The sequence below is a fragment of the Chelonoidis abingdonii genome, chromosome 24, assembly GCF_003597395.2.
Source record: "Chelonoidis abingdonii isolate Lonesome George chromosome 24, CheloAbing_2.0, whole genome shotgun sequence".
NCBI lineage: Eukaryota > Metazoa > Chordata > Testudines > Testudinidae > Chelonoidis > Chelonoidis abingdonii.
The window spans coordinates 24329100-24355251 of record NC_133792.1 but is presented as its reverse complement, the minus strand read 5'-3'; the positions used below and the strand labels follow the sequence as shown (position 1 = coordinate 24355251).

The 26152-nt window shown below is 46.5% G+C and overlaps 1 protein-coding gene across 2 annotated transcripts in view; it reads right to left on the bottom strand.

The window, feature by feature from the left end:
- Positions 1-26152, bottom strand: part of SCAI (suppressor of cancer cell invasion) — a 113073-nt gene that overhangs the window by 12809 nt on the left and 74112 nt on the right. For both annotated transcript variants that reach the window (XM_032767486.2, XM_032767487.2), the window contains 5 exons: positions 16163-16264; positions 15213-15314; positions 13877-13955; positions 11538-11637; positions 5959-6040 (listed from right to left, as the gene is read on the bottom strand). In XM_032767486.2, the coding sequence (XP_032623377.2) occupies positions 5959-6040; positions 11538-11637; positions 13877-13955; positions 15213-15314; positions 16163-16264 (465 nt within the window). The remainder of the gene's footprint in view (positions 1-5958; positions 6041-11537; positions 11638-13876; positions 13956-15212; positions 15315-16162; positions 16265-26152) is intronic.

Genomic DNA, 26152 nt, shown 5'->3' with positions numbered 1-26152 from the left:
CTTATAAGAGAGAGACCAGGATGTCTGTACGACACCAACGCATACATTCACGCTAATGAAACAGTTCCCTTCAGATTACATATTACACATCTAAAATGTACATCATCAATCTTGGGTTCAAGGCTCAGAGAATCATTTACCTACTGCAGAACCATCAGTCACTTGGCTCAGAAAAGAAGGGAGGTCCCAATTCTGGATTCTTTTGGATTTCTACCTAGCGAGTTGATATTTAAACTCCTTGCAAAAATATTTTAATTAAACCAATTCCTTCTAAACATGTCAAAATACTAACAACAGTGGCCTGGTCTAATCAAAGTAATATACGTTTCCCATGCTTAGAAAAATACTGACTAAGCTAAAAGCTCTGTTCCAAGAAGAGCCCAAGCGAGATTTATGAACTAGATATTAAGATTTTGGTCTCTAATGAAGAATCATCAGAAACTATTACTGTGCAGATGACTGCAAGCCAAAAATGAACTGATAATACTGAACTATATAGCAGGGGTGGCCAAGCTGCGGCTCACAAGCCATACGTAGCTCCTTTACAGTTAAAGTACGGCTCGTGGACCCCCCCTCCCCATTCTCCACCTCCCAGACTGGGGGAAGAAGGGAGGAGGAAAAGCTCAGGTGGTGGGGTCAGGGGCTTCTGCTAGAGATGACTGGGGCCTACTGTGGAGGGGGGGAGACAATTTAAAAGTTCGTCCCCCACAACAACTTGAGTCATGCCCCCTCAGGCAAATCCCCACTTATCTTCAGCAGCCCCTCCCTGCAGCTCCCAGGTGTTTGCTGCTGGCTCTCCACATGGAGCTAACACCTGGGAGATGCAGGATGGCGCTGATACTTTAGCTCCCTGAGAAGATGCAGCAGCTCTCCCTGCAGGTCCCTGCTGTTTGTTGCTGCCTTTCCCCATGGCTGCAGCTAGCCAGCTCCACTGAGCGGGGCTAGCAAACCCTGGCGAAAATGGGATGGGGATCACATGACCCCCCAATTATATCACCTATAGCTTCTGCCCAGCAGGGAGAACATAAGAACTTAAGAGCAGCCAAAGGTCCATCCAGCCCAGTATCCTGTCTACCGACAGTGGCCAATGCCAGGTGCCCCAGAGGGAGTGAACCCAACAGGCAATGATCGAGTGATCGCTCTTCTGCCACCCATCTCCACCCTCTGACAAACGGAGGCCTTCCTTACCCATCCTGGCTAATGGCCATTTATGGACTTAAATTCATGGTGGTTATCCAGTTCTCTTTTAAATGCTGTTATAGTCCTAGCCTTCACAACCCCCTCAGGTAAGGAGTTTCACAAGTTGACTGTGCACTGTGTGAAGAAGAACTTCCTTGTATTTGTTTTAAACCTGCTGCCTATTAATTTCATTTGGTGACCCCTAGTTCTTATATTATGGGAACAAGTAAATAACTTTTCCTCATTTACTTTCTCTACATCATTCATGATTTTATATACCTCTATCATATCCCCTCTTAGTCTCCTCTTTTCCAAGCTGAAAATTCCTAGCCTCTTTAATCTCTCCTCATATGGGAGCTGTTCCAAACCCCTAATCATTTTAGCTGCCCTTCTCTGAATCTTTTCTAGTTCCAGTATAATTTTTTTGAGATGAGACCACATCTGTACGCATCAACATGTGGGCGTACCATGGATTTATATAAGGACAATAGATACTCTCCATCTTATTTTCTATCTCCTTTTTAATGATTCCTAACATCCTGTTTGCCCCCACCTTTTTTTTTTTTTTTTTTTTTTTGGAGCAGACGCTGCTCACTTTGGTTTGTGTTTTTTTTTTTATTACGAGTATTTGCACTGTAAAAAAAACCAAGCATGTGCTTGGGGTGGCACAATTCCAGGGGTGGCATTCTGGGTGGTTTTTTTTTTTTTTTTTTTTTTGGAGGGGGCACTCAGGGCTTCAGCCCTGAGCCCCAGCAGGCACGCCTCTGCTCTCAAATTTCTGAAGATTGTCATATGTATTGGGTCAGTATGTTTAGCTACCCCTGCTAATATAGGAACCATTTAGAACTCCAGGGGTACGTCTAGACAGCACACTAAGCTCAGGGCTTTGTGACCCATGCCTGCAGACTTGGTGTTCCAAGCCCAGTAGCGCCTGACTGATCAGAAACACCACCCTGGAGGGTGTTGCTGACTGCAGGATATCCAGCAGCTTGTGCTGCAAATGCCTGACTTCTAGGAGTGGAATCAGAAGAGTGTCAGCTACCTCTTTAGGAGATCTTGAAATTGCCAAAGATCATTGGCCATGGATGGTGGCAGAGACATAACTGAAATAGGTGTTTGACAGTGGCTTCATTATCTGCCCTGGCCTCCTGCTCCTCAATAGTTTCCTCCTAGTAGCGGGCCGGTTGTGGAGGAGAGGGCTGTGCAACTCTGGTCTCCCCCTGAAGGACAGTACTGGTGGTCTGGCTAACGGTCATTGATAGGTAGTCCAGAGTATAGTCATTGGGGGGGCCCCCCATACAGAACAGGGGTGAAATACAGGGTTGGTTCTGCTACCCTTGATAATGAGCCTGATCTTTCCCTATAACTGTCTAAGAATGGGTTCCTGAAGGGATATGTTGTAGAACCCTGAACAGAAATAGAGAAGACCAAATAGAAGTCCCATCCAGTCGAGGAGCACCCACAGAAAATGATGGAGAGTCCTGCAGTACCAGAAGACAGTAGTCTGGAGATTGGGGTCTCAGCCAAATTATACCAGCTGCCTCAGACTTCTACCATCCCTCTCAGCCCTCTGTGTAATTACTTAATTGCTTCCCATTATATATGTATATGTATAAAAATCAACTCACATGCATTTGTTCTAGATAGGCTTTTCTGCCTTTTGCAGACATTAAGATGTGACAGTACCCCATTTCCTCAATTCCAAATCCCACATTCTCTAATTGGCAGAGGCCCAGATCACTGCTCTTCCAACCCGCCCTACAGGCTACAATCATTGGCACACAAGAGTGCTTACAGGAGATGACGACAAAGCACTCTTGGTAGTCAGCCTGCTACTCTGGAACTTGCCCCCAACAGAAACAGTGAAGCACAAACCTGTCTCTTTTTAGAAAGAGCTGCAAGATTACTGTCTTGGTCCAGGTTTCTCGAATGGACTGAACTATGAAAACCTGCGCTCAAAACTGACTGGCCAGATTCCTCCTCCGTCACTGTGGAAAAGCTGTGTGCTGCAGAGAAGCTCTTATAATATTAATTACTCAATTTAAGCCATGTAAAGTGCACAAATTTCATGGTGATGGGTACCTACTAAATGTTCCTAAATAAAGAAATCTCCAGCTTTGGATGGGTTCAACCCCAATATAAATAGAGATGTTCCTCTCTTTCTTTCCTCCCACTCTACCCCCATAATAACACAACAGTCAGCTCTCTTGCTTAAATGCCCTGCTTGAGGAGGGAGTGCTAGGTGATACTCCCACAGCATATTGCTCATTATGACTGCACGCTGTGTGGATGGAGAAGAGATACAAGAAAGTGAACATTTTCTTTTTAAGACCTATTAGCAGGTCTCCTTTTTCCCGCAACCATGGATGCAAAAATGTTTTAAGAGTAGACACCTTTCCTAGAGATAACCCTTGCTGGCTAAGGAATAAGGGACAGTGCCTACATCCCTCAGAGGGCCAGTCCAAAGTAAAGTAGAGTATTTCACAAAGGTGCTGAGTCTCTAAGAGCACGACATCACTTCATGGCAGGACTCCCTCTGTCATCACCATTTAAATTCTTCAGGAGGAGAATTAATGACAGAGCGCACATGAGCAGAAAGCAGCTTTTTGGAGAAGGCCTATGAGCAATTCATGTTACTGTCAATACTGCTTAGCAGTGCCATTTAAATGTCAAACTAGCTACTGTCCTCTGAAAGGATCAGAGCAGCAGCATAGAAAGGAGTCACTACACTGGCTCTGATTTTTCACATAGTTGCACAGAACATTTATCTGCGCTGACATGCTCTGACTACAAAGCATTTCATCTCCACTCACAGCTCACCCTGGGACATTTGCAAACAGCACTAGTTACATATTCTTACTGCAAGTCAAGCACACTTGCAGAGCAATGACATGGGACTTGCATTACCGAGGGTTGGGAAACACTGCCACAGCTGGGCACTCCACTAGTTGCCTTTCATTGAGATACACGAATGGTGATAGATTTCCTGACGTTCAGACACAAGGTCCTTAACACTGTTTATGAAACTATTTCAAACAGTCACACTAACTTTCCTGAGTTCTCTCCAGACACAGTCACAAAAAATGGAGTCCATATAATCACCAATGTCCTACAAGTTCCTAGCAGCTAACACAATTCCAAGAACACCAGAGTATCCACTTTTCCCCTTGCACACAAGCTGGGAGCTGAGGTGTCTCCCTGCTCTTTTCTTCCGCTGGCTGGTCCATGAGTTTTGGCATAACAACTAATGCACTGGATAAGAAGTTAGAGGTTTGGCTCACTGACCAAACGCAAAGCACAATAAGAAGCAGAACTCAGGCTGAGACGGGTGTTTGTCTTATTTACCGCATAGAAATTCTACAGTCTCCATTTGGATAGGATTGAGTGAGTTTACAAAGCAACTTTCTGCCAAAAACTATTGTTAAAGAGTCATGTGAGATGCAAGCCCAAATAAGGGAATCCATGACCTCCCCCTGCAGAGAACATGCATCTCCAGAGTTGTATGTGTACTGAGGTTCCCTAGTTCTGCCCTCTCCCATACCAGGCCTACATGCTTTTTCAGAAACTATAACAGGAAGGGGGAAGAATGGTCTTGTGGTTAAGGTGGAATGAAAAATCAAGAGATCTGGGTTTATTTCCATCTCTGCCACTGATTTTCTTGTGGCTGTGGTCAAATTACTTATCCCCGCCCCTGCTTCTGTAAATTGGGATAATACCTACAAGCAAAAGGGCATGGTGAAACCAATTGCATTAGTGATTGCAAAATCATTCAAGATGCTTTGACAAAAAGGCACTAGAGAAAAGCAACGCAGTGTTATGACATTTAGGTCAAAGTGTTCCCAAACTGAAGATAGCATATCAGTAATCAAATAATTGAAAATGAGTCTGAGTCTTGTTATCTGACATCCCTCTCTAAACAGGTGAAACAGACAGACAATGGACTCTGGAGAGAGAACAGGCATATTTGGCCACTAGACATCCCTAATGCTCCTTAGAAATAGAGCTGCAAATGACCATTTGTCTAACTGTAAATAAGTCAAGCTGCAAGAGGAAGGCATTAGGAAGTGACAGTTTTGCATACCCAGCATGTTTCTGAACATTACATTCACTAATAAAATAATGTCATCCAGAGGTGATTGGTGCCTCTGGAATTAATCACACTTGCTTCCACATTACCTGAATTGTAGATTGCTAATGAGGATTTGGCACTGAATAATTCTCTGTCTCTAGAGCATTCAGTCACAGGAGTTTGTCATTTTTCTAACACATATTATACAAGAGGAGATGCTAAATGTATATTTAATTTTTGTAACACATTTGTCTTTTAATTTCTTGTTATTTTTTTTCTCATTCAGATTTTTTTTTTTCCAGATAAATCAACACACCTATTTACAAGGCAAAACTCTGCATTGACACTTTTCTGCCGTTTAAAGCAGCTCTGAGTAGGAGAGTTAGATATCTGGAGCAGAAAAGCAGATTAAGTAATCCCCCCGAAAAAGAAATTATCTTTGGTATATAACAAAATATAAATCTCCCACCAGTCCCAATCTTAAACTGCTTTTTTCCCCCTCCCAGAGGATTTATTACTTTCCAGTGAGCAGACATTCATGTGCTTCTGTTCTTGTTCCTCTTTAAAGGGTCAGATCCTGCCCAGCACGCACAACCCCGACAGAAAAATATAAATACAATGCATTAAAAAAAAAGCCACTATAAAAATGTAGGCTACCTAGGGATTGGCACCGTACTCCACACCACACACGTCTACTTTCAAAATCTTACCTTATAGGCAACGCTGTTTGAGGAGTCCACAATGATAAATAGGGGCTTTCTTGTGAAAGGGTAGAGATCACCAGGGTGAAGGCTAAAAAGAGAAAGATGAGACAATTCACACTGTACTAGAACTTTCTGTGAAGCTGCTACAGGGGTTGCACTGTCCTGCCTTGAGTGAGGAGGTTTCTCCTTAGGCACATAGCTGCCCACATCAAAGGCAGAACAGTAGGATGGAACAAGAAAGCCTAATACTCAAGTTGTAGCTCACTTTACAGGAAAAACAAACAGAATATTTAGGCGGAAGTTTTTTTGCAGTCACCCACAGAGTATTAGCCCCAAACTAGAGAGGATTTAAAGAGGTGATATAAAACATTAGAAAGAGCTGGACACCACAGCAGACATCCAAGATGGTTTAGCATAAGTCGGGCCCTACCAAATTCACAGCCATGAAAAACATGGCAGACTATGAAATCTGGTCTTGTGTGTGCTTTTACCCTATACTATACAGATTTCACGGGGGAGACAAGCATTTCTGAAATTGGGGGTCCTGACCCAAAAGGGAGCTGCAGAGGGATTGCAATGTTATTTTAGGGAGGTAGCGGTATTGCCACGCTTACTTCTGCGCTGCCTTCAGAGCTGGGTGGCTGTTGACCAGGCGTCCAGCTCTGAAGGCAGCCCCCCGCCAGCAGGAGCACAGAAGTAAGGGTAGAAGTATTGCAGCCCCCCCCTTAAATAACCTTGCGACCCCCTCCACAACTCTGTTTTGGGTCAGAACCTCTACAATTACAACACTGACATTTCAGATTTAAATATGTGAAATCATGAAATTTATTATTTTTAAAATCCTATGACCATGAAATAGACCAAAATAGACCAAAATGGACCTTGAATTTGGTAGTGTCCTAAGTATGAGATAACGTAATCTTTTCTAGCCTTTCAGGAAAGTAACTGGGGGCTGGGCCTGACGGGGTGCAGGTTCTCTCCTTCCCCTTGACCACACAGGACAGGGGAAGGGAAAGAAGGATCCACTCAGTCAGCAAAGTGCTCCAATAAGAGTCCAGATGCCATTCCTCCTGAACATCCGGGATTTGGGGAAGGAATGGGGCTGTGCAGCACCTGCCCCCAAGGCACACTAACCCTAGGAACCACCTTTCAAATATAGGACTGTTCCTGAAGTGGAATTCTGCTTGTGCCTGTTCATGCTTTTTAGTGAGAAACACTCAGAAGGGGGCCCAGGGAGTGGAGATTACTGCCATACTTCGACAGATAGTTAGTGAGGTTTGCCCTTTAAGTCACTGGCTAGAGGCTAGGAGTTTTGAAACTGAGGATTCCGAGTTCTATTCCCCATTCTGAATGTATAATTGTTATCATCAGACCTGCATGCACTGAACAGCTAAGAGACAAAAAGACCGTCATGAGTATGTGTGCCATACGAACAACCTCGCTAAATAGAGAGTTTTACCTTCCACTGGTATTAGGCCTAGCCTAAATTTGATGGGGTCTCACATCAATGCTGATGTACAAGGATTCAGCAAACACTTAAAGTTAACCAGCATAGCTGTGTCAGTTTGCAGGGAGCGGAGGGGGTGTTAAACCAATATAGCTGTGTCAATATGAGCTCTAGCATAGCTGCAGTTTACACGGGAAAAAAAAAGTGCTTTTGCCAGGGAACTATATAAGCTGCGCTGGCCGAAGGACTTTTATGCTGATGTAAACGTCATCTACACTAGTAGAGTTTGCTGGTATAGCTACACCAGTAAAAAAACTTTTCTAGTATAGACAAGTGTCATCTAGATGTAGGTGGAGATGACAGGCAGTAAATACAGCTCAACAGAAGTTAAGCAGCTCAGTTAGACTGACTCCGCCCAAGTGTGCATTCTCTTGCCCTCCCACTACTAGTTCATTAGACAGGAAACTCACCCCAACTCTGAAGTTTTGTGACCTATGCATTTGATTATTACATATACACACACACATACATATATAAGAGCGACTGGATAGCATAGTGGTTAAGAGCGCCACCCTTTGATACGGGAGACCGCCCTTTGATACGAGAGACCGGGGTTCAAATCCTAGTTGGTACCCAACTTTCCAGTAGGGGTCCTTGGGCAAAAGACCCCCTAACGCTTCACCTGCCTACCTCAAATATGAGAGTGACACGAACTAGGAGAGTCATGCCGGCTCGGACGTCGCCCGGATTAACAAGGTCCGCGCCAGATGTTGAGGAACCAGGACAATCTGACGATAAGTGGGCTACTGGAACAAACCATTCATGGATGAGACAAGAGAACCTGGAATTGATGGAATGCTACTACAACAGTAGACCTAATGAGAGGGGATATATGAAACGTATGAGGGGACTATGGATGGACAAAAGACCTACATCCACACTTACTGAGAAACAGCTAGTTACCCAACGCTTCAACATAGTAAAGAGGAAGCTGCTCTCACAGCTTGAGATAGACCAACTCCACATTACATCCCAGACTCAAGAAGACCTGGAAGAACAAGTGGATGTGCAGCCCACACCTGAAGCTGAAACTTCACTGCCACCCCCTCCATTGCAGAGCACAGCAGCTGATATGAGGCATAAGATCATGGAGAAACTAGCTACAGTCAATCCTCGAGACCGATTACCAAGGCTCAGTGGAGAAGTACCATCAGATAGTATGTTAGAAGATGCCAATAGAGCCCTCATGACAATCCCTACTACCACCATAACTCAAACCAATGAACTGGTATACGCTACAGCCTCTGTAATCCTGGAGATGCTTGGCTACATGATCAAGAAGAACAACAGTATGTACCCACCCTGGAAAATGAGGTTGGAGGATAAGATCAAGGCGACTCGGAGAGAAGTTAGTCAGCTGGTGGAACTACAGAAGGGTGTAGAGATTAAGGATAAGACTCGGCTACTGAAAAAATACAAGGGCCTGACTCCATCTGAAGCCCTAGAGACTGCTAAACAAAGGCTCACAGCACTGGCTACCAGGCTAAGGAGATACACTAGAGAAGCAGAGGCCAAAAAAGTAAATGCCCTGTTCTCCAAAGAACCATCCAAGGTGTACTCCCAACTGCAGTGCAACAACACAATAACAGCAGAGCCACCAGCAGCAGAAACTGAACAGTACTGGAAGAACATATGGGAGAGAGAGAAGACTCATAACACCAGTGCAAAGTGGCTGCAGGACCTGAGAACAGAGCACAGCAATCTCCCAGAACAGAAACCAGTCACCATCACAGTAGAAGACATCCAGCAGCGGGTCAAGAACATGAAGAGCTGGACAGCACCTGGACCAGACATGATCCACACCTACTGGCTAAAGAAACTAACAGCAGTGCATGAACGCCTAGCAGCACAGATGAACCAGCTGCTAGCAGCAGGCTCCCACCCAAACTGGCTAACACAAGGAAGGACAGTGCTGATCATGAAAGACCCCTGCAAGGGAACACAACCGGCCAATAACCTGCCTCCCCACAACATGGAAAGTCCTATCAGGCATCATAGCTGCCAAGCTACAGGACCACATGGGCCAGTACATGAGCACAGCTCAGAAGGGCATTGGGAACAACACCAGAGGCTCAAAACACCAGTTGCTCATAGATAGAGCAGTCGCCCAAGACTCAAGGTCTAGACAGACCAATCTGAGCACAGCCTGGATTGACTACAGGAAAGCCTACGACTCAATGCCGCACACGTGGATCTGTGAATGTCTGGCGCTATACAAAGTCAACAGGACACTAAGGACCTTCCTCAAGAACTCAATGGGACTATGGAAGACAACACTGGAAGTCAACTCAAGGCAGCTTGCACAAGTGGCCATCAAGTGCGGCATATACCAAGGTGATGCACTGTCCCCGCTGCTGTTCTGCATAGGCTTAAACCCCCTCAGCCAGATAATCACAAGGACTGGATACGGGTACAGGTTCAGGAGTGGAACTACCATCAGCCACCTCCTCTACATGGATGACATCAAGCTGTATGCTAAGAATGAACGAGACATCGACTCGCTAACCCACCTGACGCGGATCTACAGTGAGGATATCGGGATGTCATTCGGACTGGAGAAGTGTGGCCGGATGGTAGTGAAGAGAGGGAAGGTAGTCAAGACTGATGGGGTGGAACTACCAGCGGGCCACATAGCAGACATACAGACCAGCTACAAGTACCTTGGCATCCCACAGTCACATGGAAACCACGATGAGGAGGCAAGGAAGACAGCAACATCCAAGTATCACCAAAGGATAAGACAGGTCCTGAAGAGCCAGCTCAGTGGGAAGAACAAGATCCACGCCATCAACGGATACGCCCTGCCGGTCATCAGATACCCTGCCGGTATAGTGAGCTGGCCAAAGGAGGACATGGAGGCTGCCGATGTGAAAACCCGGAAGCTCCTCACAATGCACGGAGGTTTCCACCCCAAGTCCAACACCCAGAGACTGTATACCAGCCGGAAAGAAGGCGGGCTGGGCTTGGTGAGCGTCAAGGCCACTATCCTGGATGAAACCCGGAACATCCAGGAGTACATCAGTAAGATGGCCCCCAAAGATGAGCTGCTGAGAGAATGCCTGAGGCAGCAGCAGACATGGGAGGAAGACCAAGCAGAAGAAGTGCCATGGCAAGACAAGACCCTTCATGGGATGTACCATCGACAGATAGCTGAGGTGGCTGACATTGGGAAATCCTACCAGTGGCTGGAAAGGGCTGGACTAAAAGACAGCACTGAGGCACTGATCATAGCAGCACAGGAACAGGCACTGAGCACCAGATCCATTGAAGCAGGGGTCTACCACACTAGAGAGGACCCAAGGTGCAGACTGTGCAGAGAGGCCTCAGAGACAGTCCAACACATAGTGGCAGGATGTAAGATGCAGGCAGGAACAGCATACACTGAACGGCACAACCAAGTGGCTGGCATTGTGTACAGGAACATCTGCACAGCGTATGGGCTAGACCCTCCCAAGACCAGATGGGAGATTCCACAGAAGGTTGTGGAGAATAGCAGGGCTAAGATTCTGTGGGACTTCCAGATCCAGACGGACAGGCAGGTACTGGCCAATCAACCAGACATCGTGGTAATAGACAAGGTGCAGAAGACAGCAGTGGTGATAGATATAGCAGTGCCAAGTGACAGCAACATCAGGAAGAAGGAATATGAGAAGCTGGAGAAGTACCAGGGCCTGAAAGAGGAACTAGAGAGGATGTGGAAAGTGAAGGCCAAAGTGGTCCCAGTGGTGGTAGGAGCACTCGGGGCTGTGACTCCTAAGCTGGGTGAGTGGCTCCAACAGATCCCAGGAACAACATCAGAGCTCTCTGTCCAGAAGAGTGCAGTGCTAGGAACAGCTAAGATACTGCGCAGAACCCTCAAACTCCCAGGCCTCTGGTAGAGGACCCGAGGTTGAGGAAGACACATACCACCCATAGGGATGAGAGGGGAATTTTTTTTTTTATTTTTATATATATATATATATAAAATAAATGCACACATTTTTCCAGAAAAGTTAAATAGGGTTTGGTGCATCTTTACCGAGAAGAAAAAAAAACTTGCTTGCTACTTATTTCTCCTTGCTGAACCCATGAAACTCACCAGTGCATCTCCTTGTAAGATTGGTTCCGTTTGTGGATAGCATCACCATTTATCATATCCCGGTTACTGTTTGTAAGGACCCCACCAAAATCATATGGGCCTACAAATGTCAAAAAAGAGACGAGATTAGCTGTCATGCCACAACTTGGATTAAGTGATTATAGGTGTAGGACAAAAAAAAGTAATAAATCTGAACTACCAGAGCTTCAAGAAAAAGTAATGATGGAGAGTTTACAATTTACTAGCCATGCAACTTAAAATGTGTGTGTTTTGGTCACTTCAGTGACTAACCTTCTGGTCTGGTAATACTGAGCATGCTGTAACTTCCACATTATTCATTTATTCTTCAAAACAATGTAGAAATCAGAATCAAGACATCTACTGTAACCCATTAGGCTATGTAGTAAAAGGAATGCACATCTAGGTCAACAGATGCACCAGGGACAGGAAAAGAACTTTACATATATTTCATACAGGACAAATCAAGACAAATTTTAAATATGACTTGAATCAATATATTCCAGAGTCAGAATTTGTCCTTCTAAGGAGTTAAGATCAATCAGTTTCAAAACTTTAACTTTCCCAGGGCAGCCACAATACCAGCCTTTGCAGCCATCAGAGCCCTACTAGGAGCTCTACAAACAAATCTCATAAGTTGAAGAAAAGTTGGTTTTTAAACCTAGTAACAATCCAACATTATCAGCGAGGTTTCAGATCCAAAGTGATGGCCAGCTTGTCTTTGGAATTCTGTTGTTTCTGAAGTTCTAATAAAATATTATACAGTTTAAAAAGCTATGTTGCACTGTTTTGTCTGGTCCTACTGCAAGCTTAGTGATTATTCCATTGGGCACAGCATCTGGGCTGACTGGTGGACAGTGTAGAAATTTAAAGAATTGCTGTCTCCACAGAAACATCAATGGTCCCTGCAAGAGTGTGCTGGTACAGACAAGGATATATTTCTCAGTTTAGTGGGAGTTATGGAACTCCTCTAGTGTTAATGGGAGAACTGCATGTATACTGGGACTTCCTAATTCTGCACAGTTGGATTTCATCACTTATTTCATTTGCAGATAGTCCTTCCTTGTCTACACCTGAAAACCCCTTCCCCTCAATAAACAAACAATTACTTTTTACTTGTAAGAGAAGCTTTAAGATGTCAGGAACAGAGCAAACTCATTTAGTGCTGTCACATGTGGCTTAAGTGTGACCTATCAGCCAAAACTGGTCTGCATAATTTAACAATGCAACCTGTAGCTCCCTCTTCTTTAATACAGAGCACTATATGCTAGGAATTTTAGTTTTTGCAGGCCACATTTTCCTAACAACAATACACACACGACTGACTGCAATCTGATTCATCATGCAAGCCCCTGGGACCTGAAAAGTTGCTTATGGAGCTCTCCATAGGACAAAGATTGGGTGCCTCTACAGTAGAGTAGCAAGTTAGAACAAGGCAAGCAGTGAAGTTGGACACAATGCAGGTTACAAGGGACACAACATAGTTAAGACCAAACTGTCTCGGTTGCATCACACTGTAAGATGTTAAAAGTAAATTAAAAAAATCACTGCCACAATAGAAAGTTTGCAGGGATTTTTTTTCTTTTAGCATTTTGAAAGATTCACAAATCATGCAAGGAAGATGAAACAAGCATGCATCTTATAAAGGAATGCAAGTCTCAAACAGATGAAGGGTATACAATATTTAGGATGTTTCAAATAATTTCTTCCTTTAAAGTAAGTTATAGAAAAGTAACACTCTTTTGACTGCATTTGCAGTAGTTGGCCAGTTTTAGATTTTTAGACTCTCTCTGCATCCCAATATTCTGCTGGGTTGAACAACAGGGGAAGATGAGGTGAAGGGAATTATTAAAATCATGACAAGAGCTTGAATTGTCACATCGATAAACGTATAAGGAGTACAACAATCTCTGCAGAAAGCCCTTCAGCCCTTTTGCCACCATTCTCCTGAACATCTATTTTGATACTTCAGATTGGAAAGAAATGCCAGATGTTGAACCATTTTATTATGGTAACCTCTTCACTGATTGGCCAATTGAGCCATGTGTCTTCAAAACTTGTGACATTTTTAATATTTCAGATCTTCCAAAAACTTGGTCATGTCCTTTGAAAAGATTTCAAGTCAGTAGGTTATTGTGTGCTAAACACATAGAATTAGCTGCTGTGTGTCCAAAAGAAAGCAAGTCTTGGTAGGCAGATGGGCATATGAAATTGGACTGGTCCTTTAAAAGGAGTTTTGCGAGATTTCTGTGGGCCACTTCTCCTGAAATATAAAGCAAATTCAAGCCCTGCTCATGACAGGGAGCATTCCTTTATTGTACCTTCACTGTCCGAACGACCTGAGGGGAACACGCCAGTGGCCGACAAGTAGACCAGCAGCACGCTGTTTGCGGGCAGCTCCTGGAATTCAAGCAAAGGAAAGGGGCAGGAGGAAAATTCAGACAGTTATTGTAACATGCTATGTACATTCCGTATCAGCCTGATAAAATCATTGGTATTTACAGGTGCAACTCCCCTACCCCGGCTGCCCTTCACCCTTATGTGGCTCTTTTGCATGTATCTATATCGCTTACACAGACACTTCGTGAATCAATGGGCATTTGGGATAAGAACAGCCATACTGGCTCAGACCAACGGTTCATCTAAGTCCAGTATCCTGTCTTCCAACAGTGGCCAATGCCAGGTGCTTCAGAGGGAATGTACAGAACAGGCAATCAAGTGATCCATATGGGTACACACAGTGATAAGTGCTGCAGCGGTACTCAGTTGTATCTTTTTAAGTATCTGATTGATACGCTGGGTTCAGAGGCTGTAAGAGCACCATTTTCCACACATCCCCTCTTCCCTAATATCTAGTGAGACACAGACTTCCTGGAATGTGGCATCTAAGAGTTAAGCCAAGGTCCCTTTGGAAGAAGACAATCTCCAGCTGTCCCAGAATTCTGAAGGAGGTCTTGGCTCCCCGTTCCCCTTCTCCCCCTGCAAAATAGGGCCTGCAACAAAAATAATCTCAAAACTTCTCAGTTGGGCAACTTGCCAAAAAATAACCCAGGGTGCTGGATCCTGCATGAGTCTGTGTAAGCAATGCATATGCATCCATGTGCCACCTTTCCATTCACACCCTGCATGGGAGCACCAACATATCAGAGACCCCTGCTTTCTGGGGGAGAGACTGAGCATGCAGGCACGCACAACACCAAACACAGCCCGGAAGTTTCATTTTAGGCTCATCAGTTGTGACACTACTTCCTCTGTAAAGAAACAAGTTGTTTTTAGCAACTAAATCCCCCAGTTGCTGTTGGTACAAACAATTAAATATACTGGGCCCTATAACTATATTAACTGGAAATGAATTTAGCCACTACCTTTGTAGAATTCTTAGTAAAGATACTTATATATTTAGATCAGGTAATCTCCCACTAAGACAGACAAATAAATCATTAAAATTTCCATCCTATGAAGAGGATGGAGATTAACCTTTTGTCATTTACTTTACAATTTAAAAAGGCTACTAAAGCCTTAGTTTTCAGGAAAAATAAAAAAAGAAAGGGGTTTTCTTGACTCAGTTACTTTTTTTTTTTTTTTTTTAAGCAAAGTGTACCATTTCAGAGTTGTTGTTTTTTAAATCAACTGACAAATACACCTGATTTTACAAACCTTGAACGCTGCTGCTAAGAACGTATACAGCTGGCTGAAGGTAGGTTTATACAGCAAGTACTTATGGGGATTTTCCCGCCTAGCAGGTTTCTCAGTTGACTCCTATTTAAAAACAAACAAAACAAAAAAAGCACACCATGTATATTCCTAATATATCTTTAAACTTCCATTTATCTGAATATTCATCTTCAATGTGCTTCCTTAACATATCGGTCTGCCCATGTAGCTTTCTCTACTGAGTACTACAGTAACAAAGTTTGGGTCAGAAGCCATTTGACAGTCAGTATTTAGGCTTAACCCTCAATTTAACTTGCCACCCAAATCCTGCTTTAATCCTGGATTATAATTTTGAGAGAACAAGGTGAGAAAATGCAGTCTCCAATTCAGTTAGTTCCCAATCCCTTAATAAAGCTCCCTGACCATATTTTTAAGGACACTCCCTGATAAAAGCACACATCAGCCCCATTCTAGCTCCGCGTTTTTTTACTTTGTTCTTCCAAGACAAACATTTTCTTCCATTTTATTTGTACCTCAACACATTGCTGTGAAGTGTGCTGACAAAAAAACAAGGACTGCCAATTCTCCCCTTTGTCTACAGATGAAACACAAAATGCATCCTAAATATCTACTCTAGACTATACTAACAGAGATGATCCAAATGAGAGGGACAAACTGAAAGTCCAAGAAGCAAAAAGAAAACAGAGGGGCTTTTGGAGGACAGCAAACAGGATAAAGTTTTTCGTTAGAGCCAAACAATACTTGCTACTGAAGCTTCCACATATAATAGAGAAGCCACTGTTACCCAAGTCCAACTCTAGAGTTTGAACCCACTTTCTGTAAGTATCAGAATAAGAGTTATAGCAACATAGATGCCATGCTCTACATACAGAGAAGATAGACTAAAGTTAATAGAATTCTGTTGCCAAGTTTGAACAGAAAATGAAACTCACCTGCATGCCAGGTTTGTTCATTTGTGAAGCCAAGTTCATTGGTTCCCTTTCCAGTGCTTGCAACATTCGGAACATATCAACCGTTAATTCACTGAACTTTACCTGCAAGAGGAACACTGCCATCACAAATGCATCCTGTCTGGCATGGGGTAAATAGGTACTCTGTTTCCTAAGAATTACCCAGCTAAGAGCATTGAACTGCGTACTGAAAAGATTAGAGTGAAAAACTATACAATATCTAAAAAGTGCCCAACATTTGGTTAAGATACTTGTAACCCCACTGCTGACATGGAAAAATTATAGAGGTGAGATATGAAAGCCACTTGACCTCATTGTTAGCTAAAGACAGAAAATTTCCACAAGCTGTTTGGAAAGACATTAATCTGTTGCATCACCTGTGATGTGACCCTCATATGGAAGTGTCACATCACAGGTGATGCAACAGATCGGGTTTTTCCAGACAGACTGTCCCACAAAAGACATGGCACTAGCATGTTTTAAATATGCATGTAGCAGGGTGGTCACCTGCTCCCAGCCTGAAGGTTAAAAACCAGCCCTTGGAGAGGGCTGGAGTTGGGAGTCTTAGGCTGGGCTGACTGGGGAGGCAGCCTCAGCTGTGCAGACACACAGTCTCCTCTAGCTGGGAGGGAAACAGGCTTGGCTGCTGGGGAGCTAGAGAAGGTACCTGGAGTGCAGCAGGGCTGAGGGAAGGCCACAGGAGCCGAGGAGCTCCCGCCTGGAAACCCCCCAAGCTGCAGCCTAGTATAAGGCCAAACAGGTACTGGAGTTGAGGGGGCAGCCTCACTGTAGGTAGAGGCAGCAGGTCCAAACCCAGCCTTGCCTGTGATGAGTGGCTTATACTGCGGTCTGCTCCAGGGCGCCAGGACTAGTTGGTGACTGGCAGTAGCCTACAACTGAGGTGAGGTCGGGACGGTGGGTGGGGGGTTCCCCTGGGTGGGGAGACCCAGAGAGTGGGAGTACTGCCTGGGGGGCAGCACTCTGAGGAAACTGGCACCGGGTCCGGGCAGACACGGGGGCCAAAGCAGTGAGTGACGAGACTTCGGCCTGCAGAGGGCGCTCCAAGGCTGGAAAAAGAGCTAATTCCCAGGACGCCAGCAGGAGACGCCGCCAGGTGAGTCTGTGCACGACTACAGCGCACAGCAGGCTTTGGGTATCAGATAGAAGAGATCATTCTTAACTAGCATAATGAATACAAGTGGTAAAAAAGTTATGCGGCAGTGGGCTGACATGGAGAGGTCCCTTACCTTGCAGTAACTTGAGTTTGAGCAGTTTTGTCCCTATGGGTGCTCTTTTGTAGGATGTGCCCACATGCTCTTGACTAAAGAATGCAAAGTACTGTGTGCAAGGCTGCACCTAGCAGCACCTTGTGCCTCCAAACGAGGGCATATAACAAGAGGCACGAACATGCTGTCACTCAGTTCCTTCTTGAGTGTGAAGCAGAGCTCCACAGCTGAGAGAAAAGGGGAAGGGAAGTGGAGCACCCATACGAACAAAACATCTTGAAGAACTCAAAGTTACTGCAAGATAACTAACCTCTTCTTCAGGTATGTGTCCCTGTAGGTGCTCCACCACAGAAGACTCCCCAGCAGTAACTCAACGAGGAGACCAGTCCAAGACAACTCAAGGATCATCACCAAATGTAGCATCATCCCTCCAAGCAGGTAAAATGGCACAATGCTTGGCTACGGCATGAACAGAAGACCAAAATTGCAGTCCTACAAGTTTCTGTTACGGGAATGCCTTTCAGGAGAGCTACAGATGTGGACTGAGCTCTAGTGGAATGTACTGTCACTCCATGAAGGGACTGCATCCCAGCGGATTCATAACAGGTTAAAAAGAGACCCGAACCCCATTTCAAGACTGAGTGGAAATTGTTTTGTCCTTCCCTCTGTGAAAAGTCTACAAATAATCTGGGAGAGGCCCAGATGATCGTAGTCCTGTCCGCGTAGAAGGCAAGAGCCACTGGACATCTAGTGTATGTAGGCTGGCCACCTCTCTGGAAGCATGATGCTTTGAGTACCTGGTATGTGGATCTCTTGATTAATACGATATTCCAAAAGATACCTTTGGAAGAAGCAAGGATGTGATATAGCATAACCATATTTCTATACAAGGTAGTAAATGGTGTGTCTGCTATCAGAGCACTGAGTTCTCTCATATGTCTACGTGAAGTGATGCCTATAAAGAATGAAGTCTTGAACGAGAAGTGGAGGAGAAAACAGGTAGCCATCAGTTCGAAGGGGGTTTTCCTCAGGGCACTGAGAACCAAATTAAAAATTCCCATTGGGAGGCCAGAGGCCATACCAGCGAAACAAGTCATGCAAGCCCTGGAGGAATCTCGCTGTACAGGTCTGTCGCATCTTACACGCATTTAACATGTGCAATTTCAGCTTTACGTGGTCGGCAAAAATAAAAGAGAACAACAACAATTTAAATACTGTTTCTGCAGTGCGGGCAATTCCGTCAGCCATTCAACTTAGTGTAATTTTGACTATACGTGGTTTTCGCTTTACGCGCTAACCGTGGAATGGAACCCCCGCGTAAGAGAAGAAAGACCTGTAATGGGATGGGCAAAAAACTGAGAAGCCCTCAAAAAGTGGAAGGCAGTGATAATGGGCAAATGTACTCATTGCTAGACGGCATGTCTACAAATCCAATAGTTAGTCTAGGATTTTGGAGAGCAGAACACCTCTTCAGTCTATACCAGCATCAGAGAACACCAGGAATGGAAGTATTTCTAATTTCATTGCTCTACAGCCAAAATGCGTCTGAAATAAAGGTAGTCAAACTTTACTAATTCTGGGTCACTGAGAATGAAAATGATGCTTAAAATTGTTGATTGGCTCTAGTCTAGCTGTTGGGCTCCAGACTACAGCAGTGGAATCTCCTGGCAGGTGATGTTAGGGTTTCCATGTTCTGTGACTGTCAAAAGGATCTTGTCCCATTCTTCTTCATGGAAGGTCATCTTGTAGCCTGTAACAACATCGATGGTGTGATGGCAGCCCTCAACATCGTTCACAATCCAGATGAGTGGAGACTGTTCATTGATTTATCGAAGACGAGTCTTAAAGCTGTTTTGCTGCATAACGGCAATGTTTTGCCATCAATTCCATTTGGTCATGCAGTCCATATGAAGGAAACCTATGACAACATGAAACAACTTTCGAGGTGCATAAAGCATGACCATCATCAGTGGCAGCTTTGTGGCTATTTGAAGTTGTTGCTCTCTTGCTTGGTCTGCAGACTGGATACACAAAGTACTGCTGTCTTCTCTGCGAATGGGATAGTCGTGCAAGAGATTCCCACTACATCAAGAAAGATTGGCCACTCCGACAGTCATTGGAGCCTGGGAGGAAAAGTGTTCAGCATCCACCACTTGTTGAATCAAGGAAGATTTTGTTACCACCCTTACACATCAAGCTGGGTCTGATGAAGAACTTTGTCAAGGCCATTGACAAAACACAAGCAGCTTTCAAGTACCTCCGTGGAAAATTTCCAAGGTTAAGTGAAGCTAAGATAAAGGAAGGTGTCTTTGTTGGTCCTCAGATTCGTGAACTTCTTCGAGATGATGCATTTGACCATGCACTGCGTGGCAAGGAAAAGACGGCATGGAAAGCCTTCCAGTTAGTGGCAATAAATTTTCTCGGAAACAACAAGGCAGACAACTACAGGTTGTTGGTGGAAAACCTCCTCAAGGCATACAAAAGCCTTGGTTGCAACATGTCACTAAAGATACATTTTTTGCACTCTCATCTAGATTTTTTTCCACCGAACTGTGGAGCAGTGAGCGACGAGCACGGCGAGCGATTTCACCAGGACATTGCAACAATGGAGTAATGCTATCAGGGCAAATGGAGCCCATCAATGCTTGCAGACTATTGCTGGACAGTGACAAGAGATGCTCCATTTAATGAATACAAGAGACAAGCCAAGAAGCGCCGAGTAGACACTGAATAGGACTAAACTATGTACATAATAGTTTTTTGCCTTTTGTTTCATAATAAATTTTATTTATATAACCCTTTTGCTGATTTTTAAAGTGTTACATAAACAGGACAGGTGAAATATTATCATGTAAAGCAACCATAAACACATGAAAAGACCTAGGTTTACAATTTATGATTAAAACTCTACTATCTACACAATATACATAGACATAAAATGTAAAAACTTAAATATCTTAGAAACAGTAGCCAATCAGTTGTTTTAATTGTCATATTTGAATTCAGCACATCAAAAAACATAATAAATACCACATTTTATCTCTGAAGCAGACGACTTCTCAAAAATTGTAGACCAGTGTTTTGAAAGTAAGTTTTGCGAGTCCTGAGTTTCCTGCTAGATAGGAGAATTGACAAGACCTTATCCAAACATATTAGCCCCATGCTCAAGAACCATCTAGGAACCATACTCTCAGATTCAGGGGAGAGGGGGTTCAGACAGATCAGGGTCCCAGAGTTCTGGGACAGGAGATCCTTCATGGGAGAAAGTCTGGGAGGCATTGCCAAAAAGAGGTGAAGGAGATTCTAGTACCACACTTGTGTTGTTCAGAATGGTGTAATGAGAATAACCTCCCTTTCCTGTTGCAGTTTAAGCAAGGTCTTGAGGAACACAGGCAGAGCAGGTAAGCACATAGCAGGATACAGGGCCACAGTGTTGTCAGGGCAGTCTCAATCCCCTTGCTGATTCCTATGTAAATAAGTCTCCCTGTTTTTATTTCATGCTGCTCAATTTACATTGGAGACAGGTTGCTAGCTGCCTTCTCTCAAGTTCAGGAGAAAACCAGTTTCTCCCTGTGTCTGGTCACAGACTTTGAAGCATATCAGTGAGTATCCATAATTTCTCATATAATATTTCTGAAACGTATGGGCAACAAACCAGTCTCCCATATCTAACTGGAATGACAACAGCTAGTGTCACCACGCTAAAGTGCTGGGAAGGTGCTAGGTATCCAGGTTTCTGAGGTCGAGGATCGGTCTCCATCCTCTGCCCCCATGGGAATGAGGAGATCATTGGAACAGGGTTTTATTCCAACTAACTCTGGGGGAACAGGTCCAAGAGGAGGAGAGACTGGATGCCTTGTTTTAAGAGATCTTTGTGAGAGGGGTCCCTGAAGAGGGACGGAGAATGAGGGTGCCGGGGGGGGGAAGAAGAGTATGGAAGTGGATAGAATATCCCACACTGATCACCTCCAATACCTAGAGCCCTGTGTGGATACAAAAAATCTGGATCCGCATCCACCAGGATCAACATGCAATCCGTCTTTTATTTGTATGCACATCTGTACCCACAGCAGCAAGCCGTCTAGTGACAGGGGAGGGGAAGCAAGCGGGGGGGGGAGGGTCTTACAGGGAAGAGACAGCACAAAGGTGGGACTGGAGGTAAGTAGTAGCATGGAGGCAGGGTCTCAAGAAGAAGGGGCAGCATGCGGGGAGGGGCTGGCAGAAGGGACTTTGCCATTCTTAGCCCCTGGGAGCAGCATGTGATGCAATCAGCAGCAGTGCTTATTGCATCACAGTGGGGCGGAGGGGTGGGGCGCCAGGACCCCACCTGCTCCGATCCCCATGGCCGAGGCTGGGCCCTGCTGCCCAGGAGCTTGTGGGACAGGCCTGAGAGAGCAGCCACTGCTGCCAGGCCATGGTGTGGACACTGGTGCTACCCAAAAGGCCCAAGCTGCTGGACAGGAAGCTGTACAGTGAGTGGATGCTGGACAGACCTGCTGCCCAACCCCAGCCACTGGCTGCTGGCCTCCAGCCCAGTGCGTGCTGCACGCCCCAGGCTGTCCGAGCCGGATACCACAGGCCAGGCATCGCTGGCGAGAAGAGCCCTGCGCAAATCGTATCTGCATCTGATCTACTATCCTCAGAAATGGTCCGCGGATATTTGCAGATATGAAGTGGATATTCTCAGATTTGCAGGGCTCTACCAATACCCATTTACCAGAGGTAACCTGTTCCCAGGCAGGGAGAAAGTGGGGAAGTATGGCTTGTACAGCACAGGATCTGGGAAAGAAAGTTGTTCAGAGCCCTTGATTAAGGTGTCAAAACTTTTTATTAGTGGGAGGTGCGGACGTTGCAGAAGGGGATTGTAGACCTTTTTTGAGGTCTAAATCAGGGGATCTCAGGACAAACTTTTTGGTGGCCTCACAGTGATTGCTGGTGGCCGGTCTCACACTTTCCTAAAACAATTAGCTTTAGGAAAACCAAACAAATATGCACATACACACGTCCAAATCGTTGTAATTATTTATTGCTAGCTAGTAAGTCTGCTGTGAAAAGTGATATTAAACATCCAAATATCACTTTTCACAGTGGACTTACTCAGCCCTTCCACGCCTGGGGACAAATTAAGCTCGGGGATGCAGCGGGGAATAGAGCCTAAAGCCCCACCGCCAGAGCCTGGGGCCTGCTGCCGCGCAGCCAGAGCCCGGGACTGGAGCCCGCCGGCCAGAGCCTGCCACCCCACCATTCCAGGGCTCAAGCCCAAAGCCTGAGCCCCACCACCCCTGGAAAGGTGGGGAACTCACTGGCTGCCTGGTCCTCCAGTGTGTAGCCCAGGTGACTCCAGAGGGTGGCAGGGCCCAATCCCTGCTGGCAGTTCCAGCAACCAACACCAAGGCGGAGTCCTTTGCTACTCCCCCCCAGCCCAAGAGGCTATGGCCTCAAGAAAGGTCCCTGGTGGCCGCATTTGAGAAATACTGGTCTAGATCTCCTCCTGTGAAAGCCCAAATGTCTGGGAAAAGTCTGCTGCGGATAGTACTGTAACAGTACAAAGAGCTCTGACATTTGGAAAAAAAAAACTGTTACCCACCGTTTAGTAACTGTTGTTCTTCGAGATGTGGTGTTCATGTCCATTTAAAGTAGGTGTGCGCGCGCTGCGTGCACACCAGCCAGAAGATTTTCCCCTAGCAGCATCCGTAGGGTCGGTCCGGGCTCCCCTTGGAGTGGTGCCACCACGGTGCCCTATAAAGGGGCCCACCAACCCTCCACCCCTCAGTTCCTTCTTGCCGGCACTCCGACAGAGGGGCAGGAGGGTGGGTGTTGAAATGGACATGAACACCACATCTCAAAGAACAATAGTTACTAAAAGGTGGGTAACCATTTTTTCTTCTTCGAGTGGTAGTTCATGTCCATTCAAAGTAGGTGACTCACAAGCCTAACCTTAGGAGGTGAGGTCAGAGATCACTGCTGACTGGAGTACTGCACGACCGAAGGCTGCATCATCCCTAGCCTGGTGCGTGACGGCATAGTGAGAAGAGAATGTGTGGATGGAGGACCACGTGGCCGCTCTACAAATCTCCTGAGTCGGAACCTGAGCCTGGAAAGCCGCAGAGGAGGCCTGCGTCCCAGTGGAGTGGGCCGTGACCGGAGGGACAGGGGTCTTAGCTACGCGGTAGCATTCCCGGATGCAGGTCGTGATCCATGAAGAGATTCGCTGAGAGGAGACCGGGAGCCCCTTCATCCTTTCTGCCACTGTGACGAAGAGCTGGGTCAAGTATCTGAATGGCTTGGTACGCTCTATGTAAAAAGCCAAGGCCCTGCAGACATCCAGGGAGTGTAGCCTCCGCTCTTCGCTGGAAGCATGTGGTTCCAGATAAAACACCGGAAGAAAGATATCTTGGCCCATGTGGAACTGCGCAACAACCTTGGGTAGGAAAGCCGGATGAGGTCTAAGTTGGACCTTGTCCTTGTAGAAGGACTGTGTACGGGGGCTCAGATGTCAACGCTCGAAGCGCTGACACCCGTCGGGCCGAGGTGATCACCACTAGGAAGGCAGTCTTGTACGACAGGTACAGCAGGGAGCACGAAGCCAGAGGCTCAAAGGGAGCCCCCGAGAGGATGGAGAGAGCCAGATTCAGGTCCCAAGCAGGGGTCGGCTGATGCACATGCGGGAAGAGCCTGTCCATACCTCGAGGAAACGCCCAACCAGCAGGTTCGCAAACACCAAGGCACCCCCCAATCCCGGATGAAAAGCGGATATGGCCACCAAGTGAACGCGAATGGATGAAAGGGAGAGGCCCAGTTGTCTTAGGTGAAGCAAACAGTCGAGGACATCGGGAATTGGTACCCCCACTGGGTTGTGACCCCGTTGACCCGACCATATGGAGAAGCGCTTCCATTTGGCCAGGTAAGTGGCCCTAATGGACGGTTTCCTGCTACTTAGCAGCACCTGCCGGACCTGCTGGGAGCACTGCAACTCCACCGGGTTCAGCCATGGAGCATCCAGGCTGTGAGGTGAAGGGACTCGAGGTTTGGATGGTGGAGAGAGCCCCGGTCGTGAGTGATCAGGTCCGGGAGTAGGGGCACCGTCAGTGGCACCTGAATTGACATGTGCAGGAGTGACGTGAACCAATGCTGGCGCGGCCACGCTGGAGCCATCAGGACTACCCTGGCGTGATCCCTGTGAATCTTTAAAAGCACCTGTGTATCAGGGGGATCGGAGGGAAGGCGTAGAGCAGACCGTCCTCCCATGGCTGTAGGAAGGCGTCCGACAGAGACCTCCGACTGCGGCCCAGGAGGGAGCAAAACCGTCGGCACTTCCTGTTTTCCCTTGAAGCAAACAGGTCTAACCTGGGAAAGCCCCAGAGTTGGAAAATTGAGAGCACCACATCCCATTGGAGGGACCATTTGTGACCCTGGAACGAGCGGCTGAGGGTGTCCACCAAACCGTTCTGCTCCCCTGGAAGATAGAACGCCGTCAGGTAAGTGCCTTTGTGAACGCAGAAATCCCACAGCACGAGGGCTTCCCTGCAGAGGGGAGAGGAGCGTGCACCCCCGTTTGTTGATATAAAAAACTGCCACGGTGTTGTCCGAAAGACTGAAACACACCTGCCGGCCAGCTGACACCGGAAGGTCAAAACGCCAGGCAGACTGCTCTCAGCTCCCTGACATTGATATGCAACTCGAGGTCCTCTGGCAACCACAAGCCCTGCGTCCTGAGGCGTCCCAGGTGCGCTCCCCAACCTCAATCCGAGGCATCCATCACCAGGGAGAGGGAGGGCTGCCTGGGAGCAAAGGGGACACCCAAGCAGACTTCCCGCGGGTCGAGCCACTACTGTTGCGAGCTCAGCACCAAATGGGGAACGGACATCATTGAGTCCAGGGGGTCCCTGACCGGGCGATAAACTGTTGCCAACCAGGACCGCAGCAGGTGAAGCCGGTGTCTGGCATGGACCATCACAAAGGTGCACACCGCCATGTGGCTCAACAGCCAGAGGCAAACTCGCACCATGGTAACTGGGGCGCGGTGCAATCCGAGGATGAGCTTGGAAATTGCACAGAACCTGGACTCCAGCAGGTACGCTTTAGCATGGGTAGAGTCCAGAACCGCTCCTATGAACTCTATTTGTTGCGTCGGAGACAAGGTGGATTTGGCTTCGTTCAAGAGGAGGCCAAGATCAAGAAAGGTCTGCCTGATGAGCACCATCTGGGTCTCTACCTGCTCTTTGGGGCGGCCCTTTTTGAGCCAGTCGTCCAGGTAGGGGAATACCTGGATGCCCTGCCTGCGCAGGAAGGCCGCCACGACCGCCATGCGCTTCGTGAAGACCCTGGGAGCAGCTGACAGTCCGAATGGGTGCACCATGAACTGCAGATGGATGTCGGCCACGACGAACCTGAGGTACCGACGGTGCCATGGAATTATGGCAATGTGGAAATAGGCGTCCTTTAAGTCGAGGGCAGCATATCAATCTCCTGGATCCAGGGAGGAGATAAATCGAGGACAGGGAGACCATGCGGAACTTGAGTTTTTGCACAAATTTGTTCAGCTGCCGCAAGTCTAGGACGGGTCTCAGGCCCCCTTTTGCCTTCGGTATTAGAAAATACCAGGAGTAGAAGCCTTTGCCCCTGAGCTCCTGCAGGACTTCCTCCACTGCCCCTGCCTCCGTGAGGGACTTCACTTCTTGAATTAGAAGGTGCTTGTGAGATGGGTCCCTGAAGAGGGACGGGGAGAGGGGTTGGGGGGCGGAAG